Source organism: Cucurbita maxima, unplaced genomic scaffold (assembly GCF_002738345.1).
Source record: "Cucurbita maxima cultivar Rimu unplaced genomic scaffold, Cmax_1.0 Cma_Scf00029, whole genome shotgun sequence".
NCBI classification, from domain to species: Eukaryota; Viridiplantae; Streptophyta; class Magnoliopsida; order Cucurbitales; family Cucurbitaceae; genus Cucurbita; species Cucurbita maxima.
Genome location: NW_019272045.1, coordinates 994,514 through 1,007,092, shown reverse-complemented (window position 1 = coordinate 1,007,092; position 12,579 = coordinate 994,514). Strand labels below are relative to the sequence as shown.

Here is a 12,579-nt window from a genome sequence, read left to right as displayed (position 1 = left end):
GACTTGTTCACTGGGTTAGAACAAGTGTCTCACAATCATTGTCTTATTATCGCAAGAGTGCAATCGTGACACTCATGGCCCCAATTGCAAAGTAAATTAGGATCTCTTTTTGGCATTTTTTGCATTTATAAGCCAATTTTTCTAGTTTTTCTAGATAGATGGTTCATGATGAATTTACGAATAAGAAATTAGAGAATATCTTCTCCTTTTTTTAGTCTCTCATTCCTTTTTGGTTCATGAAATTGATTACAAGCTTTAAAAAAACCGTAGTTACACATTGATCACCGAACTTGTAGGTTATTTTTGTAACAGCCAAGCCCACCACTAGCAAATAATGTCTTCCTTGGGCTTTTCCTTTCGGGATTCCCTTCAAGGTTTTTAAATCACATCTGCTAGAGAGAGGGTTCTACACCCTTATCAAGAATGTTTTGTTCCCTAATCCAACTGATGTGGGATCTCACCGTTTTAAGCTTTCATTATAGGAGACTAGTTGTCCTTATGCAGGTTGATCAATCAAAGACGGCTCTCCTTGTTTACAAGCATTAGGGTATGAGCTAAAAGTTCACTTCAATACTTCACAACCTATCTAAGCTACTTTTAGAATATGATAAGCAAACTTTGTCCATCAAAGGGGAATCTTCTCAAACTGTATACACTTTCAAAGTTATCTTTAAAAGAACACATTATTGATTCTATCCAAACACGCAAGAATCTTAGTATTTGAAAAGATTTAGTCAAATTTTCATTATGGAAGGAAAATATTCTATAAAAGTGTAGAATAACCGATAGATTGGAACAATTCGAAAGAAAAAATGTAGAACAACTGAAAGATCAGAACCGTTCTAAATCACTTCTGTTGACTTTATCACAAGATGAATGATCAACATGATGAACCTCACCGACCTTAAAAGAACAAAACCCATTATGGTGACTATATTAGTTGATATAGAGCCCCAACAGAGATTGAATTACTAAAATGTAAAAATTTAATTACTAAAATTGAGTTTTTTTTAACTTAGAACTATCTTTTTACACCATATGAATCTCAAATATGTACCCAAAAGTAAAGCAAAACTTGCAATAAAGAATGGCATTCACCAGCTGTTGATTGAGTGAAAGTAATATTAAAGGGAACCACAAGGGACAAACAAGAAATAATTGTATATTAGTTGAGTGATAAAGGAGGGGATGAACTTGAAGCATACTCAAAATCATGCACTTATAAAAATATATGTTTAGGGATGGAAAGATGCATGAGAGAGAATGAGATATCATTTTCAAATGCCAAGGTGTGTATGAGATCAGTCAACTTAGGCTATGGGATAGACACACTAATTATTAAATCCAAATGGTTAAGTTTGTGAGTCCAAGAAGCAAGAATATATGACTTTCTTTTTGTCTTTCTTCAAATAATAATACTAATGGTTCGATTTCATAACTCTTTCATGTTTTTTGTTTTATGTTTTGCTTGTGAAAACTATGTTTGTTTTCTCATATTTATCTATAGACTTGTTAAGAAAATTATGAGTTCTTAGTCAAATTCTTGACAAAAATGACAGGTATGTGAATATATTGTATCGTTGTAAAAAAATGAAGTTCAGTAATAAATCTGAGATATATAGTATGAATATGCAACTTAATTGGTCAAAATATTCACACCTTTGATCTATGAAAATTATAGGTTCGGATTTGCACTAACCTATAGAATACTTAGTGTGAATATACAATTTAACCGGTCAAAACATTAGCAACAATCATCCAAGAAAATTACAGGTTCAAATTTGCACCAACACTTTAAATATATAGTATGAATACACAACTCAATTGGTTAAAACATTAGCAACCACGATCCGAGAAAATTATAGGTTCGAATTTGCACTGACCTTTAGAATACTTAGTATGAATACACAACTCAACTGGTTAAAACATTAGCAACTTCGATCCAAAGAAATTATAGGTTCGAATTAGCACCTGACCCATAGTATACTTTGTATGAATACACAACTCAACTAGTCAAAACATTAGCAACTTTGATCCTAAAAAATTGTAGGCTCGAATTTATTCCAACCCTTAGAATACTTATTACGAATACACAACTCAACTGGTTAAAATATTAGCAACCACGATCCAATAACTTTATAGGTTCGAATTTGCACCGACCTTTAGAATACTTAGTATAAATATATACCACAACAACAGGTCAAAACATTAACAATCTCGATTCAAGAAAATTATAAGTTCGAATTTGCACCGACACATAGAATTCTTTCGAACTAGATGGGTAGGGATAGAAACAAATGCATTAAAGAAAGGCAAAAAGTTAGAGAGTTTGAGAATCCAAGAAAAGAAGAACACATGCATGAGTTTTTTGTAAGAAAGTATAATAATTAATGAGAATTAATGGGTATTGAAAGGAAGGGATTAGGGTTATAAAAATGGAGTCAAAGTCAAAAAGTTTAGAATCCCAAACAGTTTTTACAAAGCCCAAGTAGGGTTTGGTCAAGGAAAGAAAGGAAGAAATGAGCATTCCAAGGGTTTGTTCATTATGTGAGGATTCTTCTCTCTCACACACACAAATCCCACACACGCATCAACCCATTCTTTTCCCTTTTCTTTTCTTTCACTCTTTTCACACTAATCCATCTTTATTTTTAGGTTAAAACCGCGTTTTAATCGTACTTTATGTTTCGTTTCATTTCTGTTCTTATACTTTTGATAAATCTTAAAATTTTTACTTAGTATGGTTCATATCGTATCTTATTTACGAGGTTCCATAAAAAATTAACTTTAGACTAATTTTTTAGATTTATTTGTCTTCATGCGATGGTTAAGGAGTGAAGGAGTACATGAATGTAACAGCTCAAGTCCAACGTTAGCATATATTGTCCTCTTTGAACTTTCCATTTTGAGGTTTCTCTCAAAGTTTTAAAACATGTCTACTAGTAAGAGGTTTCTACACCTTTATAAGCTACCCCTTAGCATATATTGTCCTCTTTGGACTTTCCCTTTTGGGCTTCCCCTCAAGGTTTTAAAACGTGTCTAGTAGGAAGAGATTTCTATACCTTTATAAGCCACCCCCTTAGCATATATTGTCCTCTTTGGACTTTCCCTTTTGGGCTTCCTCTCAAGGTTTTAAAACGTGTCTACTAGGAAGAGGTTTCTACACCTTTATAAGCCACTCCTTTGGAGTCCTAGCGTTCTTGCTGGCACACCGCCTAGTGTCTGACTCTAATACTATTTGTAATAGTTCAAGCCCACCGCGAGCAAATATCGTCTCTCTGGGCTTTCCTTTTTGAGCTTCCTCTCAATGTTTTAAAATGTGTCTACTTGGTCGAAGTTTTAAAATGCATCTGTTGGGGAGAGATTTTCACACCCTTATAAGTCACCCCCTTAGGGGCCAGCATCCTCACTGACACACCGCCCGGTGTCTGTCTTTGATACCATTTGTAACAGTCCAAGCCCACCACTGACAAATATTGTCCTCTTTGGATTTTCCTTTCAAACTTCAACTCAAGATTTTAAAACGCGTCTATGGAGAAATTTTCACACCCTTATAAGAAATGCTTCATTTTCCTCTCCAGCTGAGATGGGATCTCACAATGAACGAACCAAAACCACATTCGAATAAGAGTGATTCGAAAGTAGTAAGCATGTAAGTGAGGACAAAACATGCTAAAAGAATGTGTGTTGGTCTATGGAGATTGTCTTCAATCATAAAAACACTTCAAAACCAATAGATAACGGCTCATGACAATGTCTGGACTATCAAGTATTGAATCCATATCTAAATCCTAATCCGACTCATACCCATGAACATTACATCTCAAGAATTTCATTATTTACATAAAAAATAATAATAATAACAAACACATAAATGTTGTTTAATTTTTAAAAGCTCACTTTCTATCATACCTACTTTCAGAAATCGATAAACAAAACTTAAATTTCACCGAATCAGATGGAATAAGACATCAAATTTGTTCTTACGTTTATCTAATAATTATCGAAGAATACAATAATGAATACATAATCTTTCCTAGATTATTATAGGGTGATTATATAGAATACATAACCCTAATCAATATGAACATAGATTAGGGACATGAGCATGGGAGGAAAAGAAGGCATGGGGTTTTGCATAAACATATATTTTAAAACCTTTCTTTTAGCTTTAATAAAGCTTTACTTTTCTTGGAAATCTCTTCTCTTCTTTGATAATGATGCAACCAAATACAGAGAAAGCCAGAAGGAGAAAGAAGTATGGAGTATGGAGTAAGGAGATGTTCCCAAGGAGGCACGGGTGCTCCGCTGATTTCTCCTATGTATAAATATTTCTTAAACTTATTATTAAAATATAACGTTGTTATTACGTTTCTATTTTGCAGAATACGTTCGTCTCTATAATCGTTTGTTTAAATATTGTTGTTTTTATGACGTGAAATAAGAGACGATCTTCAACCTTCATGGATGCAATTCGTTTTCAAGAGATGACATGTCGTTTGTTTTTACGAGGTGGTTTTCGATGATGGCCTCTTGATACCTAATCTAGTTCTCTTCGGGCATATGATTCGTTTACATGCTATGTAGGGCGCAAATATTGTTCATGTGCTCTACATTCACGTCGTCTAAGAACATGCTAATGAGGGTCAACCTCAAAAGCATAATATGATAGTGTATGAACATATCGTGAACATGGGGTTAGTATTATCATTATTAAAGTGGAAGAATCAATATTATCTCAACGTCACAGTGAACCTCATATAGTATAGCTCGGAGCAACTTTTGAGCACATCTTCTACGTCTACTGCTTGGACGAGGAGGAAAGTTAGGAATGTCATACATATAATACAGGTACTCTATGATCATGTCACCATTATTACATAGTTAATCATCTCTAAATTTCATGAGATATCCTGAATACGTCTTAAGCACGATCGAGATAAATAAATTTATATTTGAAGGAGTTCGAACATGTATCTGTATTGGATAATTATATGTGCAGTTGACTTAGTGACACAAAACTGGTCTCTCCACCTACATTAATATTAAATATTAAATTTCAAACAAATTATAATAATTATATATATAAAAAAAAAACATTATAACATACCAAAAACGAAGAGCAAGAGGAACCATTGGGAATCGTTCCCAACCCCAAATTTGAAGTAAATTTATGGGTCTAGCAATGTAACGAGCATATAATATTTTGGTCTTGTAGAGCTGCCTATACAATCATGCTAAGCACGCTCCACCCAAGAAATCGCCATGCATCTTCAAAGTTTGCTAAGAGCAGCAAAAACATCAAATACAACTTTTAAGTTCCTAGCAAATAGTTTCACAATGTATGCTCGAGCATTCCTCATTGTAGCTACCTCATTTACATCATCATCTAACCCTAAAAACTAAGACGCTAACCAAAGTAAGCTTAATAATGTCATTTTCTAGAGTTACTCGAGTAACAACTGAAATGTTTGTTTCCACTTATACCTTATTTCTCTAGCAACAAACTCGCCATTCATTGATAATCTGAACAATACCGTTAAATCCTATAGAGTGATGATGCACTCCAAATACGTGAAACGAATAGGAGAAAGTTTGTTTTACAACGGGTAAAAATGAATTTTACCCTAAAATAAAAGTTAATTATTTTGAAGGGTGAAAATAAAACTAAAAGAAAATTAAATATTCAAAGAAAAATAGAAATAATTAGTGAGACATATACTGAATAATTTAAGTCCAAATTTTCATTGAGCTAAGTGATAGTTATGCGGCTACTCGGGCTAGCCATTCACCATGATTTACGTGAACGCCATTATAATACAAACTGCCACGTGGCAAATGTACAGACCTCCCCCGCCTCATCCGTAATGGAAACTGCCCGTCATTTTCTCCTGCCTGTTACCCGGTTCAGTGTCTCGGCGTCACCCCCCGAGTACGCTAGCAAAACCCCTACACTCCAAAATCTACTCTTTTTTCCTTGTTTTCTCCTTAGCCTTTATATTAAATTAATAATTGAATAATTTAAATTCTTCCAAATGATTTATAGCTATTTTCATGTAACGTCAAAAAGGTCGGATACCATAACCTATGGTCGAAAGAAATGCACTCCTACCAACATTATATTATGCACGTTGGAAGAATGTAATATCTTCGACGCACCGTAAAGCTACATCAGGAGAAAGACATTTCTTTCGATGTACTTTAATGTCATATCGAGAGAAGTTCGTTTAAAACCTTAGAACCCCGTTCTTCATTCATTTGCAAAAAGTTTCAAATACTGGAAAAACGTTGAAGAAATATCTCAACTCTTACAATATTTGACAATCCCTACACGATTTCAAAGCTTGACTACCAACAAGTTTAAGCAATTTTATACCAAACCCAATTTCTCTTAATGCATTTTATCTCAATACTATGAAACGTGACGAGTGAAATCGTTTTCTAAACTAAAATATTATTGTTTAGAGAACTAGATTTCTTCTTACAATAGGAAAACGACGTCGAGAGTCACCTTATCTCTAATCAAACGTTACGCCTCCTCACTTATTTATTTTAATATTAAACCCTTGAAGCTTTTACAATTATACTCCAAAATTTGCAAATAAATCCCACCCTTAAAGAGATTTATAAGAATAGGGTTTGATGACAAATAATTTGTAAATTTATACAAGAGTGAAAATAATAATAATACCATTCCTTGTACTTCAAACCAACAAAATTGGGTCAAAAACTCAAAATTACAAAGCTTGGTAATATGAACTTTAAGCCGAGGATCCAATTCTACAACCTTAAAGTTCCCAAAATTCATAGCATTTTTGACAACAAACATGTCTTGAAAATGCTATTGATGGAACTTTCAGCTGTTTTAGATCCTTAAAATATAAGAACAAAACTTGGATTATACAAGGTACGAGGAAAGTACTAAACTTTCTTAATTTTTTGGTCATGTAATTGAGTTAGCAAATTAAACAAAAAAAAAAAAAAAAAGGAACGAAATCAGGTGGTGGTAGTAGTAGTAGTATACATCATCGTGTATTTTTTGTTCTATTTTAAGTGTCATTCCATATGGTAAAAGGCGGCGGAGCTCCGCCGTGACAAACCGTCCTGGCTGGTGGAAGCCAGTTGTTGCATTGCTGTAGCGCCGTCGTGGGCGGTGGCAGCTGATGAGAGGAATTGTTATAATCGTATAAATTGGTGGTGGATCTTGTTGCATGGTATGGATCGTCCACGTTAGAAGAACATCCAAACAAATTCACTTCTCCAATTTCTCCCAACCCACCACCATTGTTGTTGCTGCTGCTGCTCCCAGCTTCCGCCCCAGCTGCCGCCATCGAAATCAGGAAGTTCCCGCCGTACCCGTCTCCGCTTACGCCACCACCGTAAACCCCATGATCCATTGAGTCCATGGCTCCGCCGTGTGGGAAGAAGTTGTCTGCAGCGGCGACGGTCGCGTCGTTCTCTTGCTTGCACCATAGCCGTTGCTGTGTAGCGGCGTACGGGTAGTGGAAGGCGTATGGATGGTGGTGGAAGGCAAAACTTGGCCATCCGCCGCCACTGTAAGGGGCGGCGGTGATTATTCCATCGGAGAGATGTGAAGTTATGTTCTCGTCGCTTCGTTGTGGATCAATATCAGAGTGAACGATATCTTTTAAACGTTTTGCAGCGCCACCGATAGGTAATGTATTGCTTTCGAGAATGGCTTTAACATCATAACGACTCATATCGAAGTTGGTCACCGCATTTAGTCCCCGAAACTTTATTGCCGCCGTGTCATATGCTTCTGCTGCTTCCTCTTGTGTGCCTAAATTCAAAATTTTTCAATATCAGAATAGCTCAGCCGTAACTTACATGTTTTAAAATTTTAAACCCTTTAACCGAATAAAAGAGCTCCTAATCAACTTAGAACAAAATTTAACTAAACAAGACATCACCGATATTACACAATTATCTTAATATTCGTTCGATCGCTATAATTGACTTACTGAAAGTTCCCAAGTAGAGGTCTTTGTTCCCAGCAACTCGCCCTATTCTCGCTTGCCATCTCCCATGCTGATGGTGTCTGCCAACCAATATTTACAAATTTTAATTTCATTGAAAGAAAACAAGCGAAGAATTAGTAGCGGGTTATCAATCCGAGTATTCGATATCAAATTTGGTTTATTTTACCTTACTTCCTATCTAAAACTATTAGTTTCTTAAAATTTGGAAAAATCAGGTGAGAGATAAATGATATGCAATAGTCCAAACCCACCACTAACACATATTGTACTCTTTAGGCTTTTCGTTTCGAGCTACCCCTCAATGTTTTTAAAACACGACTTCATTCATGCTTCATTTAGCAATACCTGACACGTTTTTTTGGAGGAAAACGAACCATTCTTTATTAGGGTGTGGAAACCTCTCCCTAGTAGACATGTTTTAAAAATCTTGAGAGGAAACCCAAAACGAAAACCCTAAAAATAACAATATCCGATAGCAGTGGACTTAGACTTAAACTGTTACATAATATATCTAGAAGAATACTACGTTAAATAGGTTAAAACATCTACTCTTTTTTCATCGAGAGTCGAAAGTACCTCGTTACTCCACGATAAATGGAAGCTCCACGAGAAAACCCGCTACTCTTCCTACAAACATTCCATTACACAATATAAACCATATATTACATCAAAAACAATCAAAATCATGAAGAATAAAACTATATAATATACACAAAATACATGTTCATACCTTCTTAGAGACGCTACAAATTCCTGCCTTGTCATATGCTTCATATCTTCCATTTCTTTCTCATAATCACTAATCTACAAATTCATTAATTTAACCACAAAACTCAAAAGAAATAATAATAATAATAAATAAATAAATCTTACTGGAAAATTGGTAGTGGTGGTGGAGCCCCAATATTTAAGAGCTGCTAAATCATAGGCTCTTGCAGCCTTCTCTTCTTTGTCATAGCCACCTGTTTAATGAAGACATATGGTGTGAATTGAATGAAAGTGATATCCAAAAGACTTAAGATTTAAAGGGGTTTTGAATTACTAACCCAAATAGACTGCAAATTTGTAGTGGAAATGAGTCCCATATGAGTTGTATGATGATAAGAACACGAAATGAGGAAAAATTAGATCGGAATTAGAGAGATTTATGGAACTAATCATGAGTTGATCTTCATTTGTTTACCTTGTCTTCCTTTTCTTGTTTGTCCTTCTCGTCTGCAACTATTGTCCCATAGATGAGCTTCGTATCTTCCCGTCCATCTATGTCTGTAGATCGAACGAGGCTAAATTAATAAAAATATTTTTGAACTTTCTAATCGTTCTGTAAAATACCCTTTTAACTTTTTAAAGTTTCAAGTATGTTAGTGGTTAAACTTTCCGAAAATGTTTTTACAAATAGTTTTGGATAGAAAATATTTCACAAAGATTAGAAAAGAGTTCCAAAGTTTTTAAAAACTTTATTTTCAAAAATAGGTTTGTCATGATTATATGAAGGAACGGTTAGTACACGTTTCAAAAATAATCATGAACTTTCAAAAATAACATTAATATCCTTAAATTTGTATAAAAAAATTTAAACATTTTACCGAGGAAGATGATATATGAGATGTAGATAGACAATCTTCATCCATATATTGATATAAAAAATCAATTTTAATTTTTTTTATAAGTTGAAATTAAAAATTTATGGGTATTTTTTTAAATATGTACTAAAAATAATAATGTTTTTTAATTTTTAGAAAGAGTTAGAAGGTATTAATGAAATTTAATAAAATTATAGGATATTTTTTAAATACTTTTAAAATATTTAAAATTAAATTAAAATTTTGAAGATGGTAATAAATATAAATATAAATATATATATTTATTTTGGGATGAAATAAAAAACCTGGTTACACCACGGTATATGGAAGTTCTTTGGCCGAATGTGTCAATAGATTTTCTAGGTACAGCTTCAACGGCGCCGTTTTCACCGTCCACTTCCGCAGATGCTGATTTAGCTTGTTTGTTATCGGAGGACGAGCTTTCGCCGCCACTTCCGCCACCGTTTGCCGTCAGAAGTGGCAGAGCCGCCGCCGGTGGTCCAGTGTTCATCGACAGCGATAAACTATGTGCGTTTGTGATATTACCTGATCTAACCGCACCGTCGTGATCTCCGCCATACTTCGCCACCGCTTGCGACGGCGCAGGTTGATTTCTCAGCCACGTCTTCATCATAGACAACCCAATAGAGCTACCATTATTGTTGCCGTTATCGTTGGTTTTTCCACCGCCGCAGTTTGCCGGATCAGATGGAAGCTCCAAGGAACAATTTTGGAACATGTAGTTGCCGGAAGCATTGGTGTAGACGACGGCGTGGTCGTGGTCGGTGAAAGAGTGGTGGCCGAGGAAATTTTCAAGCTTTGGTGGCTGTTGGGTTTCGATTAACGCAGAAAAATCCGAACTTTGAGCTGACCCTAAACCCTTCATGTTGTTCCAATCTGTAAAAAAAACACAAAAATCCAAATGGGTTTTGTTTAAAATTAGTTTTGTAAAAAACCCATTAATCAAAAATGGAAAAAAAAATCCAAAAAGTTAAGACCTTGGGAGTGATTATTGCGGTGGAAGGGTTCATAGACGCCATAGGAAGAGGGGAGGTTGTCAAAACAGACGGCGGAGCCGGAGATGTTGTCGGAGGTGAAAGGACCATCGCCACCAACACCGCCACCGCCGCCACCGTGATGGTGGTCGGAGTGTTGTTCTTGAGGGGAGAGGGAGAAGCCTAACCAGTTCATTGAACCCATTGAAGAGAAGAAAAATGAAGGGATTTTGAAAGAGATTGAAAGGAAATAAATTGAAGTGTTTGAAGTTAAAGAGATTTGGTGAAGCTCCATGCATGAGAGATGAAGATTGGAGCTTCCATGGTTGAGAGAGGAAAGGGGTTTGAAGAATATGAAGGGTTCTTCAAAGGGAATGGGAAATCATTTTTGTCTATACCAAAATCAAGTTTTATACACAACTCTCTCTCTCTCTCTCTCTCTCTCTCTCTCTCTCTCTCTTTGGTGTAATAATAAATAATTATAAGTTTATGAGTGATAAAAGTATATTAAGACGAACACGTACATAAAGAAAAAAGAGTACTAAATTTTTAGAATTGAAAAAAATAGATGAATAAGTCGAGCTAGACAAGAACGAGGATGGAGAATATCGTCTTCATCCCCATTTAGCCATCCGGGAAAAACTCTCTTTGCTCATTCTCTCGTTCTTCGTTTGAACGAGAATTTTCTACCCTGTTTGAAACAAGTCCATGTGAGTTAAATTGACATTGTTACTTATAATATATTGACTTTGGTCGTTGTTTAATGGGTGCAGTTAATTAATCATGTGAGATCCTACATCGATTGGAGAGAAGAACGAGTGTCAGCGAGGACGTTGGGCCCTGAAGAGTGGTGGATTGTGAGATCCCACTTCAATTGGAGAGTGAAACGAGACAGAGGACGTTGGGCCCTGAAGGGTGTGGTTTGTGAGATCTCACATCGATTGGAGAGAGGAACGAATGCCAGCAAGAACGCTAGGCCCTGAAGGAGGGTGAATTGTGAGATCCCAAATCGATTGGAGAGAGGAACAAGTAAGAGGACGTTGGGCCTTGAAGGGGGTCGATTGTGAGATCTCACATCGATTGAAGAGGGTAACGAGCCAGAGGATGCTGGGCCCTGAAGGGGGGTGGTTGTGAAATCTCACATCGGTTGGAGAGTGGAACGAGTGTCAGCGAGGACGCTGGCCCCAAAGAGGTGGACTGTGACATCCCACATTAGTTTGAGAGGGAAATGAAACATTTTTTATAAGGGTGTGAAAATCTCTCCCTAGCAAACGAAACCTTTAGGAAAAACTCAAAAGAGAAAGCTTAAAGAGGACAATATCTAGTAGCGGTGGGTTTCGACGGTTACAGATTACCTCAACATTATAGCAGCATACCATTTATATCGAAGTGTGTTTGCTCAAACATAATGAAGATAGATAGCACTTGTAATAGTATATGCACACACCCTTTTGAAGTAGACAAGTCCATGATATCAGCCGAACTAAATTATATATATTATAGATTGTGAGAAGCTTTGTATTATGATATAAATATAGAATCTTAGTGTAGGGTTAAAAATAATAAAGAATAGAGGACTGAAATGAGGTAGGGAGCAGATGGTCAAATGGGATGTTATATGTATTAACATGTGCGATTTCGTAATCTAAAAACAAGCTAATTAGTGGATCATTAAGCTAAGTTTAAAATTGTGTGTATATTAATAGAGTTGTACTCATAAACAAAGACTATCAACCCTCTTATGACTCATTATTAATTAATTCGAAGTGAATTAAAATATTAATGAGAATGACACGATTATATAGAGAGAGTCGGGTGTGTCTTTAGACCTAATCTAATTGTTCGAGTTGTAAATGCTTTTCAACTCGAGCTAACTTTTTTCCGTAATGAATCGAACCTAACTCGACCAAAAATAATTAGATCAGGTTCATTTATTCAACTTCTTTGTATATTTTGAACTTTTCAAGTCATCAAGTTTTTTTTTTTTTTTTTTTTTTTAAA

The 12,579-nt window shown here is 35.5% G+C and overlaps 1 protein-coding gene and 1 long non-coding RNA gene across 2 annotated transcripts in view; both read right to left on the bottom strand.

Annotated features, from left to right (window-relative positions):
- Positions 1-3,561: 3,561 nt before the first annotated feature.
- Positions 3,562-12,579, bottom strand: part of LOC111465763 — a 23,640-nt gene continuing 14,622 nt past the window's right edge. The window contains exon 3 of the long non-coding RNA XR_002714280.1: positions 3,562-3,575. This is a non-coding gene — a long non-coding RNA (uncharacterized LOC111465763). The remainder of the gene's footprint in view (positions 3,576-12,579) is intronic.
- LOC111465466 (AP2-like ethylene-responsive transcription factor AIL1) lies at positions 6,899-10,942 on the bottom strand. Its single transcript, XM_023109856.1, has 9 exons — positions 10,582-10,942; positions 9,889-10,480; positions 9,184-9,266; positions 9,047-9,055; positions 8,874-8,962; positions 8,731-8,804; positions 8,577-8,627; positions 7,983-8,059; positions 6,899-7,801 (listed from the first exon to the last, which is right to left on the bottom strand). Exons 1-9 carry the CDS (start codon positions 10,871-10,873, stop codon positions 7,050-7,052), a joined length of 2,019 nt encoding a protein of 672 aa, XP_022965624.1. The 5' UTR covers positions 10,874-10,942; the 3' UTR covers positions 6,899-7,049.